A 15,922-nucleotide genomic window follows, 5' to 3' on the forward strand; every position below is an offset into this window, starting at 1 on the left:
ACTGCTTTTTTAGGGTTACTAATCAGTCATTTTAAAGACTTTTACAGACTGGTGCAGCAATCCACCTTCTGATAACAAGCTATTTTTAGCTTTCCCCTCCTCTTTGAGCAAGCTTTTGTTTAGTGCCCCAGCTCCACCCTTTCCTATGTTTGTAGGACAATAATCAGCAGCTGTTCCTCTAAGGACTTTTTGTTTGACAACACACACATCTTAATCCTTTTAGGGATCTACATGGTACCAGAAGGCCATAACAGCCAGATTTATTTTTCTGACTTCTTTGCTTTAAAAAAAAAATAAAATCAGGAAGTGCAAGACAAAGCACAGTAGCACAAATATTTTGGTATCATAAGATATCTCACAACCCTTTTTCATTTGGTAATAATTAGCTTCACATGGTAGAAAGTGGCATATTAACATCAGACTAGATGTTAATAAGGTGGAAAGCTCCCATATATGGCGATAGACTCCAGAAGCTTTACCCAGATGTTGGCCCCAGTCTTCAGTAGGTGCACTTATCAACAATTCCTGTGCAGACTCCGAACTATATACATGGTGCAGAATCAGTATTATACTGATAATACCAATCACTGCATGTTTCGCTTAACATTTGTAAAGGAGCTCTCGTGCAAAGTGATCAATAAGAAAGAAATCAGTATGAGTTAGCACATGTTGTACTACTTGTGTTGATTTTATATGTGTATACAAATTGTAGAGTTGGAAGGGACCCCTAGGGTAATCTTTCAACCCCCTGCAATGCAGTAAAAAGTATCCATAAGAATACATATACATGAATTTGTTTGGGGGGGGGGGATAAAATTGTCCAGTAGCACCCTTAGAGACCAACTAAGTTTGTTCTGGGTATAAGCTTTCATGTGCCATGCACACTTCTTCAGATACCTTGTCCAAGACAGAGCAATCCAACTTTATTTGCTTCTGTTTAGAGTACCGAACGCTGATCATATGTTTGAGCAGCTTCTTGGAGAGAGTGTGGCATAGTTTCTTTACATATTCAGTAGAATAGGTGGATTGTAGAGGGTTCTTAATTCTAAGACCCTTAGGTATAATGTCCAGGTTGTTGCATTTAGTCAGAAAGGAGATATCAGTCTGTACCTGTGCAAGTTTCTTTGTGAGGTTGATGGACTTCCATTTCATGCGGCTCAATATGGTCCCTTCCATGATTCTAGATTCAGCTGTGTTGGTCTGACGCAGTCGAAATAAATAAAAATATTACAAAATTGTCCAGTAGCACCTTAGAGACCAACTAAGTTTGCTTATACCCAGAACAAACTTAGTTGTTCTCTAAGGTACTACTGGACAATTTTTTAATGAATTTGTTGAAAGCCAAAATTCATGTTACTGGCAGTGCTTAGAACCGAATCCAGCTTTCTTAACATCTTTGAATGTCACTGCTTTATTTGCATGGAAGGTTTGTATGGATTTACAATATTTTCAAGCAATTGATTCGAACGGAGAAGTGCATGTCTGTCAACAGGTGTTGATGGGAAATACCAATAATTCATAGGTATTAAAATAAGTGTCCAGTATTGATCTGATACCCTTGGAGCTTTTTTTTTTTTTTTTAAAAAAAAGAAACCCCAACAACAACAACACCACCCAGTGGTGATTATGGCAGGCTGATAGAAGCCCTTTGTTGAGTTTTTCTTTTTAAACTAAATTATAATTATAACAAGCAACCAACACGCCCCTTCACACCACAATAATAATACAACCAGCCTAAGACACTAGATCAGTACAAAATACAAGAAACAGCAACCCCATATGTACTCAAATTTAATGCTCACTGTTTTCGGCTAAATGATGTTGCGAAAATTAAGGTGCACATTAGATGCAATGCCACATTTTACATTCACCAGCTAATACTTCTTTGGTTTCAAGGTTCTGAAAATTGAGATACGCATTAGATTTGATGGCGCATTCGACTTGAGTAAATATGGTAAAAAAAATACTCAACGCAGTAAAACCAACACCTCATGGCAACTGATCCTGCTAGTCTAAATGCCACAGTGTATGCTGTTTTACTGGCTATCAGTTACATAGTTCTGTTATGTTCCACTGGTACATCAGTGTGAGTCAACATTGCTATGCCTAGAACAGCGTTGCCCTGGCAAACTTTAGTCTTAGGTGGTACAAATTTGGGCAGAAATGAATTGTGGCAGATGTAAAACAACACATGTAAGCATCAACTTGAGGTCTTTTCACCTGCTACAAAGCTAATTTAATGAGCATAGCAGATTGGCTCTTTCCATTTTTAAAAAATATGCAATTTTTAAAATGTGTATCTAGTTTCAAGTGCGTAATTATGTGGTTTGCTTGTAAGTTTAAATTAGACTCTGAACATTTGTTCTCGTTTCTGTCTTGTTTTATCGTTCATAAATTTATCAAGCTTTATAGTCTGCACAATGTTTGGAATTTTAAAAGTTTCTCCATTTGTGCCTACCTAGATATTGTGAAGAAGCTATTTAAAGAAAAGGGCATCGTCACAGGAGATGATAAAGCTTTTAAGCCTCACTTGACCTTCATGAAGCTGTCAAAATCTCCAAAACTACGAAAACAGGTGCAGTCACTTTGTACATCACAATATCTGTACAAATGGTGGGGGAATGCTATGACCTTTAAGAAATTGTACTATAAAGGAGGTTCAAATTTCCAACACAGTAACCCAGCAGTCAAGTAGTGATGCTTTAAAATACAGTGGTACTTTGGTTTAAGAACAGTCTGGTTTAAGAACGATTTGGTTTACAAACTCCGCAAAACCGGAAATTGTGTCCCGGTTTGAGAACTTTACTTCGGTCTAAGAACGGAATCCGTACAGTGGAAGGTTACTAGCGGCAGGAGGCCTCATTAGGGAAAGCGCACCTCGGTTTAAGAATGGTTTTGGTGTAAGAACAGACTTCTAGAACGCATTAAGTTCGTAAACTGAGCTACCACTGTATATATTATTTTGGGCAGTATCCAAGGCATTTGTTCCATTAGTGCAAGAATTCTCCCTCTACGCCCTCCCCAAATCTGTTCCAGAGGGTTGGCTGTGTGGTAAACTCCCTGAATATCGATGGGGCAAGATAATGACAGTGCTTTGGGTGATATAAAAGCAAGACACTCCCTGTCAGTAACGCTGGAGAGAGATTCTTTGCATGTGGTAGTATTTACTAATATCCAGCAACAAGAACTCTTAATGTGAAATGAAAATCTGTGACCACTTATTCACCAACCAGAGGATCAAAGTAAGGATGAGGCATGTTGGAAACCAAACTGGAATTTTTAAACACACTCAATGAGGATTACAGCTTAATGTTTACTCTGATAAGACACAGCCCTTAGTTTTGGTCAAAGCCATTTTAGAGAAGTTTTATTTTAAATCTGTTTCTAATTAAACTGATTCCTTCTGGAATGGTTATTTCTTCTACTATGCTAGTAAAACTTTTATGCAAATGTCCACATTGAATTGCAACAATTAAATTATATATCCTCAGTCTAGTGTACAAACATTTAAAGTATTATCATGATTTATATTAACCAATTTCTCCTGAATGTGTTCTGAGACTATAGATAATAATCTGCCAAATTTCTTTCCTTTATAATAATTCAACATTGTTTGGTTGTGTAGCCTGTTTTAGGTTTTTTTTAGAGTATAATAAACATACTTAAGGCATACTTAAGTTCATATTTATTCTTTTTTCCATATTATTCAACAATAATTTGTTTAAACGGTAAAGAGAATGTTTATGTAAAACTGAACAATAACAATGAATAGAACTTAGAACACAAATATAATATTTTAATAGGCTTATTTAATTTTACCTAATCAACAATTCAATTACTTAAAGTAATTTATTCTTATTATATTTATTAGTATTATGCACCTGAAGATGTATGCTTCTCTTTCAAATAATCTTTCCAAATATCGCTTATTGTTACTATAGAATTTCTTCATTACCTATATTTCTCTGGTAAGCAGTGAAGGCCAGAGAGTTGTTTAAAGATCCCTAGCAGTTTTCTCTCCTAGGACATGAGCACTTTCAAGCACCCTTTTCCTTCTGTTTTCCCCAAGGCATTTCTGCCACTACATTGTGGTAGTGTGTCAAGCACCTGGTATACCTGGCTGCATTCATTTTGGTGGGTCACAAGTTGTGCAGGCTTCTTTGACATCTATAGATGAATTAACTTGAGCAAGGACTCCCGTTTCATTTGTTTGTCATAACCAACTAAGCACAAGCAATTCAGTACATGTTATGCCTTTTTAATAGGGTGCAATATGGTTGCTGAAGAGGGCAGCACCTCTTCACTCATAAACGCCTTTAAATCCAGCTGAGGATTATCGAGATCCAGGGAGAGGAATTTATCTACCAGAGATTTGCAACTTTGCAACTTTTTCTCCTTTGAAGAATGGTCCGTGTGTTGGATGGGTTTCCCATTGCGGAGCAACTCTGACACTTCTACTCCTCGGGCAATCAGTTTAGGTGGCATGCCAGCCAAATCTGCAATATTAGCTGCATGGCTGACAGTAGACATGCCTTCTTTGATCCGGTAGAAAAACACAAGTTCATCTCCATCTTGGTGGGTGTCCATAGTCAGATATTGCAGAAGAGGACTGTCAGGCAGGAGATTCAGCTGCATCAGGCTGTGGAAATTAGTGGCAACAAAAATGTGTGGGCATTGGGTTGCTTGTCTAATCCAGTACCTTAGCACAGCAGCCAGAAGAGAGAGGCCATCTACTGTGTTTGTGCCTTTGCCAAATTCATCAATGAGCACCAAAGACCTTTCAGTGGCGTTGTTTACTGCCTTGGCTACTTGGTTAAGATCAATCATGAAAGTGGACAGTCCTAGAGATACTGACTCTCTGCTATGGATCCTGGTGTAGATTCCATCCACTGCCCCTATCTCAGCTTCAGCAGCAGGAACGTAGCTGCCAATTAGGGCCATAAATGTAATAATGCCTACCTGCTTTAAATATACACTCTTTCCAGATGAATTGGGTCCGGTGAGGATCTTAATCCGGCCATGCGTTTCAGGGCTCTCCGCTGAGTTGGGGAAAAAGGTCTTTGCACATAACTCCATCAGTGGATGCCTTCCATCCTTAATACGGATCATGTGGGAGTGAGAGAAGCATGGACGGATATATCCATTCTCACGAGCTATCACTGCTAAAGAGAGCAGCACATCTAAGTGTGCTGTGTATTCAATCACATCACTAAGTACTGCAGACTTTTCCAAAATCTTAGTCTGTAGCTGGTCCATGATCAGTATTTCTTGATCCCTTATTTCACAATGAAGATCACCAAGCAAACTATCCAGTTCCTTTGTCCTGGCACTGCGGTAGTGAAGCTTTTCTTCTGACAAGAACATGAAATCTAGTCCCTCAATCTCAAAGTCGCTCATTTCCACCATTGTGGGCAGCCGTGGAATAGAGAGTAAGAATCCTATTAAGGGAATATAAATAACGGTACAGGATGGAATCCTATTATCCAGGTCCTCCAGTTCTTTTCGGGCCACCTCTGTAAGGAAGGCTGAAAGCCCCATCAGCTTTCGTTTCTTTTCATCAATGGTGGGATCTACATTTGGTCTGACAGTGAAGTGGTTTGCTGAGATACTGCCTTCAAAATCCACCACTTTGCTGATTAGGCTGGCAATATAGTGTAGATCTTCAGTGAAGACTTGTGAAATAGTCTGGAAGAGCTCAATGGTATTGGGCAGGGATCGACATGTATCTCTGAGGCATACAGCACTGTAAACGGTTTTGTACAGTGCTTGCCAGTCACTTACCTTAGTGTTAGAAACAGCCATGCGCCTAAGAATCAGGGGTACATTTTTAATATTTTTGAGGCATTCCTGTAGGGTCAGAACTATTTCATGATTCCGAGCTAACAGGAAAAATTGGATAACATCAAGACGTTTGTTCAGTTCTGTCAAATTGCGCGTGGGTCTCATGAGCCACAGTCTCATCAACTTCTCTCCCCACTTGCATCTACAGTGGTTCAGAATCCCATATAAGCTGAGTCCTTCTTTTTTCCCACTGGCTTGTTTATACACAGAAGGATGCACTTCACTTTTAAATATCTGCAGCACAGAGTAAGCATCTTGATCCACGTGTACAATATCTGTCAGTACAAACTTTTTAAAGGCAAGGATAGGAACATTGACACTACTATCTTCCAGTTCAACTCCAACCCTCCTCCTGTCAAGAAACTTCAACAATCCTCCTAGCACTCTTACCACGAGTGGGCTCTCAAAAGGAATAATAGACGACAAATAGAGGATTTTCTCAGTTGCTGTCATGTCAGAGGGGACAAAAGGGAATTGCCTCGATAGGATCCTTTGCTTGCTTACTTCTAAACCAAAATCCATATTTGGATACAGGACAACCTCTGGCTTTCCTCCTTCCTGATGTTCTCCCATAGTATTACCTAAATTGGACAGGAATTTGGCTATGCTATAGTCTTGCTTAGCACTACTTAATATGTATTTGGGAAGTACTTCATCAACCACTTTCTGGAGCAGCTTAAGGTCTTCATTGTCTGGTGTGTCAGCCATAAAGTAGATAGAGGAGTCTCCAGTGTCATAGTAGGCAATACCCAGCTCTCCTCCATACCACAATACACACATGCAGATCTCATGCTGTTCTTGTTCATCTTCTTGATCAATGGTAGGCAATGGTTGGGGCTGGCAGTTGGTGGCAAAAGAAGCAGTAGCACTCATTTTTAACAGAATTCTAGAAGATATGTGGCTGGGTAAACAAAACATTCTTTTTAGTGTTTCATTCTTTAACTCCCCCACTTTTCCTCACAAAGCTACCCCTCCCATTTGGCTATTTCTCCAAACCTATCATATCGCTGTTCTTATTTCTTACATGGCCTTGTTATATTTTTTCTTACTCTATGCATTCCCCTCTCACTATATATGTCTCCTAATCAGTTGCAGAAAAAAAGTGGGCAGATCACCCAAGACCTCACTTCTGGTAGGCAAGGAGTATCTAGTTTGCAGTGTTAAGGCAGGTGTCTAGTTCTGAGATGCACATTTACTGCAATACCACACTCATGACCTTGTTGAGGACAAGCAAAGAGTGTCACTTTCCTTAAACAAATTCACATTTTTTCTTCCACTGCAGAACCCTTCCCTAATAACAAGTTTTGTTAATAGCCAATTTCACAAAGTAGCACCTTAAAATTGCAGAAATAGGTACCTCAATCACACTATAATGTTTTTTCAACATTATTGTCTATGTGTAGTAAGGTAAAGAGGGACGCGGGTGGCGCTGTGGGTAAAAGCCTCAGTGCCTAGGACTTGCCGATCGAAAGGTCGGCGGTTCGAATCCCCGCGGCAGGGTGCGCTCCTGTTGCTCGGTCCCAGCGCCTGCCAACCTAGCAGTTCGAAAGCACCCCCGGGTGCAAGTAGATAAATAGGGACCGCTAACCAGCGGGAAGGTAAACGGCGTTCCATGTGCTGCGCTGGCTCGCCAGATGCAGCTTGTCACGCTGGCCACGTGACCCGGAAGTGTCTGCGGACAGCGCTGGCTCCCGGCCTATAGAGTGAGATGAGCGCTCAACCCTAGAGTCTGTCAAGACTGGCCCGTACGGGCAGGGGTACCTTTACCTTTACCTTTTTAGTAAGGTAAAGTATCTGCTTACATATATATGTATGATAGAAAGATCAGGTGGGACTTCTGTGTTTGAGCATTTCCTCACGTGTGCAATGTGGTATGCTTCAAAGTTGTAAATGAAAGAGAGAATGGTATGAATGAATGAATGAAGAGAGGTATTGCATATGTGTTGATGGAAGTGAATGAGTGAGTCTGCAACGAGGAAAGAGGGAAATGGAACATCACCCTTTCCTACCTTTCTTTCTTTGCTGCATATGCTATAGAAACAAAACAAACAACAACAAAAATAACTGTTACAACAGTTGTCTAACAACAAAAATAACTGTTACAACTACATTCGGGGAAAAAAGAAAGACTTTCAAAAATTCCACAAGATTATTAGACACAAAAGGCACCAGAAGGATTCTATGATTGATTGATTGATTGATTGATTGATTGATTAAGTAAGTTAGTATTTTGTGAAGACGATACAGGTAACTCACAACTTATAGTCATTTAACTTGTGCACATTCCGCTTTATATGCTTGGGGGTGGGGAATGAAAATAAAATAAAATAAAAAGGGGGTGGACACCAGAGGAAAAAACAACTTTTGCAATCCCAGTCACCACTGCACCTAGTGTGTTTTGACCATACATCATTTTGGCTTTAGGCACTATCCCAAGAATGTAAGCCTCATTTAAGTTTAGAGTCAGCATACCGTAATAGTCTTACCTGAATTCTTCTTAAGTTGCTAATTGTGAACGGTCACTATTTGAAGAGTCTAGAGAAAACAGATAGATTATACAGAATAGGTAGAATCAGATGCTTTTGGAAGGTAGCTAATAAACTGTTCAAGAAGTGGTTTTGAATGTATAGGAGAGTGAGCTGGACTTTGATATGAGACTAACCACTAGAAAGTATAATTAAAAGGAGATTCCTCATTCTTTACCTTTACCTTTAATATTTTACAACATGGCTTTTGCAAGCAAAATAACATGAAAAATGTGAACAAGGTAGTTTGCCTTCTACACAGAACAATTAGAGAGCTTGAAGAATATTAAATCACATGCATGTGAGGCCTCTTGAGTTCAGTGTTTCAGCATATATGATATAGTTGTTAGATAAGAGATCAGTATCCAACCGTTGAGTGAATCAACATGATCCATTTGGGGTCTTATTCTCAAATTGGGTGTACTAGTTTCTATAAAACTCATTATGAATTTGTCCGTGTGTTTGGAAATAGTTGTCTGACTGCTTTACCAGATTATGGTTGTACGTAATGTTTGAAAAGCCACAAAACCCATCAAAGGTTTGGCAGGCCTTATAACGATCATGGGAACCAGGCAGAAGGCCTTCTTGGTTGTGGCATCTGCCCTGTTGAATGCCCTCCCATCAGATGTCAAGGAAATAAACAACTACCTGACTTTTAGAAGACATCTGGAGGCAGCCCTGTTTAGGGAAGTTTTTAATGTTTGGTGCTTTATCGTGTTTTTAATATTCTGTTGGGAAACACAGCCAGATGAGTGGGGTATAAATTATTATTATTATTAAGTTGAAAACATCAACCCTGGTTTGAAAACTAATTAAAAATGCTTTGTGAATAATTATGTTTCTGTTGCTCTCTTATTGTAACATTGGCTAGAGATTATAATTAGACAAGGCTACAGGATACTATGAAGCTGGTTCATATCCCTTTACTGCAGACAAACCTTATGTCCCCTCAAGCAGACAAAGATGCCTGAATAAGGGCTTAAAAAAAGAAGTGGAGGGAAACCAGAGCTCCCTCATAATATAACCACTTCTGGACTATACCATTTCAGCCTGCTGTGGGGGGAGGGGGACGGTTAGATACTTTAACGCTTTCCCTCATAAAATACTACTGCATATAAAACTAAATGTCCCTTGCCAGTTATGGAGTAATTCTGGTATGTTTTTCCTCCATATCCCATAGACTGTGTAACAGGATATTTGTCCTGTCAGGATATTGTATTACGACAGTGCCCCTTTAGTTCAGGTTCCACCAAAAGCCTCAAAATTATCTTCTTAAAGGTAATTGTAGTTAAGTGGCATAAACATTGTTTAAATAGATAAAAATTCTATAGCTTCTAAAAATGATACCTATTGAGCTTATAGTTTGAAACATGACATATGTGAGGTTTATGAATGTGTCACCTTGCAAACCCAATAAAAATTGTCTAAAAAATGCTGAAGATTAATACTTGGGAGTATATACCTCAAAGTGACAGTTTTTGCTCCAGTATTTATACGGGCATATTTCTTTACAGTTGTGTGGTAAACTACTCATGTATTCAAGCTTGTTAAGGAAGGCATGTCTTCATGGCTTTGGTGAAGTTATGAATGTCAAAAGTTCAAATGTCAAAAGACTTTTCTGCCCCATTAAAACCCATGGTAGTAACTACTGGCAAAATAATACGTGGTGTGTTTGAATTTAAATACTAAATACTAAATTCAAAATCCCCACTCAGCCATGAAGCTCGCTGGGTGACCATGGGCCAGTCACTCAAACTCAGCCTCGCCTACCTCAAGGGCTGCTGTAAAGATAAATGGGGAGCAGCAGAACTGTGTAGGCCACCTTGAGCTCCATGGAGAGAAAGTGGAATCTAAATGTAATAAATGAAATAAAATAAACGTAGAGATTATCACAGCTTTTGCGGAGGGAGTCTGCTAGTAATTTAATTCAATTTAATTTAGTTTAATTACAGTTTATGACAATGCGGTGCAGAAGTTGCTAGGTTTTGGGGGCCTGTGGGCACATTTGGAAAACTAAGAAGAGAAGAAGAGTTTGGATTTGATATCCTGCTTTATCACTCCCCTTAAGGAGTCTCAAAGCGGCTAACATTCTCCTTTCCCTTTGTCCCCTACAACAAACACTCTGTGAGGTGAGTGAGGCTGAGAGACTTCAGAGAAGTGTGACTAGCCCAAGGTCACCCAGCAGCTGCATGTGGAGGAGCAGGGAAGCGAACCCGGTTCACCAGATTACGAGTCCACCGCTCTTAACCACTACACCACACTGGCTCTAAGAAACTGTTGTAGGCATCACCTCACAACTGCACACCCTCAACTGCATGCACACATCTCACAACCACACATGAACACACATTTTGAGGAAGCATAATTTGTGACATTACACAACATCAATATGGATCACAGGGCCTGTCTGATAAGGCATTAGCATTATTTTTCAGTTTTCTGGCTTTGAAGAGCTTGAGCCAGTATGACATAGCTTTAAATCAGCAAGGTTTTTTAAATCATTGTATTGTATTGATCCTGCAGATATTTAACTAACTTCTGCAAATTATACTTGAGTTATAAGAGTCAGTGTTGCATTAGGGGTTATCAAGAGATGACTCATGTGGAGTTAACATCATTTACCACTAGATGTCAGTGACATTTCAAGAATTAGGAAAAGCAAAGTAATATTTTGAACAGTGAGCAAATAGTCTGTCCAAATATATTCTGACACACTTGCTTTGTTTTTACCTCAGAAAGCTTCTTCAAAAGTACTTGAATAAAAATAAATGCAGAATTATTATTACTATTAAAACTACTACTACTATTTCTGTATTTCTTTTCCTTCCAGTCTGGAGCCCAGGGCAGTGTACAGCATTAATAAAAACAGTCAATTAAAAAATTATTACGTTAAAGGCAATTAAAAAAAACTCATTGCATTCAACAGAACCCAAATTAAAACTGCAGCAACATATTTCAACTGCTGGAACATTTATCTCCCCAAAACACAGATGAACAAGTATATATTTAGCTGATACCTAAAGACTACCAATGAGGAGGACGGCTGTACTTTTCCAAGAAGGCAATTCTATAATGCACTGAATAATTCTAACAGATATGATAAAGGAACCATGCAATACGCAAAATTAAATTTGAAACAGCTGACCATAGCATCTTTCTATTACTTGTCTTTAAAATTGCTTATTTTAAATGACCAAGTCAAATTTATATGCCTATGGTATGCCAATATTTTAATGGAATAATACTCATTAAATAATCAGGAGCCAGCTGTTTACCTCGACAGGTGCCCAATAATGCTAATCTCTGATTTAATTAATGTGCTGATACCATTTACTGGTTATACCAGACAAAATGTATTGTACCAATCAACTGAGTATAGGATTTCTCTGTATTGATGTGCATCCTGACCCAACAGAAGTGATCTATAGCTGGTAACAGGTTTTCATTCACAGATCTCTACTACTGACAGACAAAAAGACGCTAGGAGAGTGGGCAACTGCTTTAGGTATGGCATTTAAATATAGTACAAGTTTCTGCAGCTGCAATGGACTCATCAGCTGGATTATTAGCCAGCAAGACTATCAAGTTTTATTTCAAAATTTCAGCATGTTGAAACTTTGGTCAGTAGAACCAATAGGAAAATATTATGAAAATCTAGTTAGTCTATAAAGTGCTGTGCACATTGATGGTGCTGTATTACTCTTCTGCCTCCTTGTTAGATCATGTATTTTTTCTTTACTGTTTTAAGGGAGTGAAAAGAATTGACCCAACCTTATTTGAGAATTTCAAAAACCATCATTTTGGAGATGAATCCATGAAGCGTCTAGATCTTTGCTCAATGTTGAAAAAGAAGCAGCCTAATGGCTACTATCACTGTGAGTCCTCTATCATAGTAGGTAAGTGCAATATATTTCTTATGCTTTTCTGAGTTAGCTGTAAGTGAAATGGCTTTTTGTTATGTTCACTCATCCTCCTACTTCTTTCATGACCAAAGGAGTGTAGCATATGTGTGGACCTTTTGCTTAGTTCTTCAAGATGTCTTAACACAAACGCAGTGCCAAGAATGCAGCTTAAATAATGTTTCTGGTCAAGGCTTTGAAACTTGTTCACATAATATTGCCTCTTCCTCAATTTATCTTCTTAGAAAAGTCAGATTAAATGGGAAACAATAGGCACTGTTTGAATTTATAATTGCCAGGGCTGTAAACTTCAAGCAACTTGATTGATGGATTTTAAAAAATTAAAGCTTTCCATTAACATTAAAATTGCTTTCCCCCTCCTGGATTAATAGGAGAGGCTGTGACTGAGGGAAAGTTGCATGCAGGAGGTTCCTGTATCCCACCCCATTGTGTGTACATGGAAAAACAGCACACTTAAAAATGACTTACGAATGGGAAGCCAGCTTATATTTTTCCTTTCCATGTGAAACTACTCTAGCTTTCTAACAATGAGAACTAGAGCCAGCTGAAGCAAACAGTGTTCAGCGTCAATAATTCATTTAAGTCTGGATCTTCCACAATACTAATAAGTTTCATTTTTAAAGGCCATTTGGATTTTAGCAGAGATGGCCTTTCTTTAGGGTGGCCTAGTGTCCTCTTCCATACCAGACAGCCAGCTGCTTGGGATTGTGCCCCTTTCCCCTGTTCATCCAGTAAAATTCATGAAACCGGCACTTAGGGAAGGGGTTTTGGAGGTGGACAGGGGGTCGTGATCTGAGCTTCCTTTCTTTTTAAATGCCAGATCTGGTTCCAAGTGCCTCCTACCGCTTACAAAGCAGCACTGTTGGTTTTTTTTAAAAGGTAATGAAATCTATTTATTTTTAACGTACTGTATTGACAGCAGGTCAAGCTTGTTGCTGTGTGTGAAAGACGTGAGGACATTTCCTTAAGGACAACTGCCAAAGGAAATGCAAAAAGAAAAAGAAAAAGCTGCCAGTGGATAATACTGTGTCTAACTGTGCCACATTAAGAGGGAACAGAAGCAGCTCTGTACCCAGAGCAAAAGCAACAGCTTTGACAGAAGTAGTAGTAGTAGGAATACCAAACAGCTGCTAGGGAGCAACAGTGAAGGACAGAGAGGACCACCAGAATAGGAGACAGAGGAGGAACTGATTTGGGGGGATATTGAAGTGAGATGCAAATTAAATAAATTTATTTTCAACAGTTGAATGCCATTTGTTTATTATTAATTTATCACACAGGTGAAACTATTCTCTTCCTGCAATATCCTAAAAAGGCTTTAATCAATATATTTCTTTATTTGTAGAAAGCCAGGTGACTAAAGCATAATTAATCAACTTACAACCCTTATAATTACTGCAGCATACAGAGGACTAAAGCAGAGTAAAGTTTTCATTTGCTATAGAAATGTATAAAAGCAGTGGCTTTTATTATTAAATAACTACATACCACATATTACTCAGTAACCAAAGACTTGTATTGTGATGGCGAAAATACCTTTTGGTTAGCCTACAGGACCTTTCTCCATCAGCTTATTTCAATGGGGCGCTTTCCTCAACAGTGAAAAGAACTATACTCTTTACCCTGGGTGCCCCTGACACACCCCAGATGATTTGGTCCTTATGACATTTTTACTGATAATGCTGGTTTGTAACTTTGTAACTTTGCATTGTGAAGTGCTTCACTGTTACTCCAAACGAAAAGTAGTGTAGATATTTTTTAATTAAAATAAATACATACAGGTGTGCTAGAAGTAGCGTGTTGACTCCAGTTAGAAGCCTCCACTAATGGAAGGCAAGGAGAAATGATTCCTGTTGATTTCTTCTTCTACCTGCAGCCCTCTTGTAACCCCATAAACCTAGATTATCCACAGCAGTTGGAAGGTGGCGTAAGGAACTACAGGGGAAAGGATGAAGTGGCAAAGCTCTCTTATCCCCATCTTCTGTTAGCAGAGCCTCAGTGAGATTTTCTGTACATGGAAACATTTGTTCTGTTTGCAGAAGGGCATTATTGGATGCAATCCAATACATTACATTTTTAGCCTGAGTAAAATCAATATCCTTTATTGAATTTTATGTTGATAGTCTATAACATTTTCTTAAGGTATTACGGCATAAAGAGGCATTTTATTAGCAAGGGAAAGGTGCTCTTGGAAGTGAGTTTATATATACTAGAAAGATACCGTAATATTTTTTTGCTAATGAAACAGTTCAAAGCAAGTTCAGTATGTTGTTCAGGTTCACTTCTCACCACTGTGTCATTTGATTTTGGCTTTTATTCTGCTTTGGAGCATGCAGCAGAGATTATTACTAATGTTTATTCTTGCAATTTATATTTTGGGCTCTGAGTAAAAATAACTGTCAAATATAACATGGCTAAACAATTGCAATCAGTTTTTCCACGTGGCCTTCTATTTTTATTTTTTTTTTATCGTGCTTAATGCCAATTTTGAAATGCATTTGCATCCTCAGTTTTCATGTTTGTTTGAAAAAGCAAAAGGTAATGGGGCCTCTATGGGCCTTTAATTAGTTTATTCCTGTTCATTCCCAGCCTCAGCAGTACTGCATCAATCCTTATTTAGTAAGTTCCTGTTTCCTGCAGCATGTATGTGTGTCTATTCCTGTGTCATCTATGCTGCATTTGCTCATTGTGCGTTTACTGTCAGAACAATTGCTCATGTTTTATTCTATTCTTATTCTATTCAAGTTCCCCCACTATAGGAAAGAAAGCTGCCTTATTTCTAAGAGTACAGTTCTGGGGCAGCAGGGCAGAGCCTTGGTCATGTTGCTCCATAGATAGTGATGGCCTATTTTATCTTGCAGTACAGTGAGACAGGAATTAAGTTGTCAAGACCTGATGTAGAAAAATTCACTGTGCTGCTTCAGAGTGCAGGATGCAATTCAAATTTTAAGTTCTCTCTCTGTTAAAAAGAAAGCAAGGAAAACTCAATGCAAGTAGAAACTAGCAGAGCAGGAAAAGAGGTGACCTAGAATCTTTCACCCTAGCATCAGCAGGATGCCTCCCCATAAGTTTTTTTGTGGAAGAGTATTAAAAAAATGTGATGCGATTCTCTGCAATCTCATGTAGGTACTGTCCACCCTTAGCACCTCAAATTCTACCACCTCATTCTGCATGTGTAAACCAGGCAATGTCACTGTCTTTCAGTGGTTTATGTGAAATACAGTTGAAAGTTGCTTCTTCTGTAGAAAGAGATGGTGCTTTAAATCTTTCATGATTTCATTTATACCTTTTGTTCTTCACTGCCAGCGATATCAGTCCTGATGAGACTGATGGGGAAAAGGCTATGCTGGAAATGAAGTCAGCCGAGTGCGTGAGATCAGAGTGGGCAGATAGGGGAAGTGCTAAGACTTCCACATGTTTCAAGGAAAACATTTTAAGGTCAGATCATGTTTTCACATTCAGCAGCTGATAAATAAATGTGTGAGAAACTGAAGGATCCAGAGCAGCAAAGAAAAGGCATAAGGTTTCAAAGTGAGCCAGGACATTCTTACCATTGTAACTTCTGACTAAATTCTCATTAAGCTGTCCTGTATTTTTCACAGGACTGCACACAATGGCTTTCCAAATTGGTCCTCC

At 38.8% G+C, this 15,922-nt stretch overlaps 2 protein-coding genes across 11 annotated transcripts in view; one reads left to right on the forward strand and one right to left on the reverse strand.

Moving 5' to 3' along the window:
- The window catches only part of AKAP7 (A-kinase anchoring protein 7), an 80,698-nt gene that overhangs the window by 35,751 nt on the left and 29,025 nt on the right, over positions 1-15,922 (forward strand). For 3 of the 5 annotated variants that reach the window (XM_083731404.1, XM_083731405.1, XM_083731408.1), the window contains exons 6-7: positions 2,463-2,575; positions 12,115-12,262. In XM_083731404.1, the coding sequence (XP_083587530.1) occupies positions 2,463-2,575; positions 12,115-12,262 (261 nt within the window). Of the gene's footprint in view, positions 1-2,462; positions 2,576-12,114; positions 12,263-13,205; positions 13,535-15,922 lie in introns of those variants that run through there. The other 2 variants (XM_083731406.1, XM_083731407.1) reach the window with 2 other exon arrangements.
- Positions 3,663-10,187, reverse strand: MSH5 (mutS homolog 5). 6 transcript variants are annotated; one of them, XM_083731179.1, is made up of 4 exons: positions 9,829-10,187; positions 8,328-8,376; positions 7,644-7,717; positions 3,663-6,742 (listed from the first exon to the last, which is right to left on the reverse strand). In XM_083731179.1, the coding sequence occupies exon 4, from the start codon at positions 6,712-6,714 to the stop codon at positions 4,249-4,251; it is 2,466 nt and encodes an 821-aa protein (XP_083587305.1). In that variant the 5' UTR covers positions 6,715-6,742; positions 7,644-7,717; positions 8,328-8,376; positions 9,829-10,187; the 3' UTR covers positions 3,663-4,248. The 6 variants fall into 6 exon arrangements, with proteins under 6 accessions (XP_083587305.1, XP_083587303.1, XP_083587307.1 ...); XM_083731177.1 differs by lacking the exon at positions 7,644-7,717 and adding an exon at positions 7,851-7,872; XM_083731181.1 differs by lacking the exon at positions 9,829-10,187 and adding an exon at positions 9,305-9,487.

The sequence above is a fragment of the Podarcis gaigeae genome, assembly GCF_964106915.1.
Source record: "Podarcis gaigeae genome assembly, chromosome: 3".
NCBI classification, from domain to species: Eukaryota; Metazoa; Chordata; class Lepidosauria; order Squamata; family Lacertidae; genus Podarcis; species Podarcis gaigeae.

Bases quoted from the DNA above. Each gene is read 5' to 3' on its own strand.
- MSH5 (XM_083731178.1), bottom strand. From the start codon at position 6,714: ATGAGTGCTACTGCTTCTTTTGCCACCAACTGCCAGCCCCAACCATTG.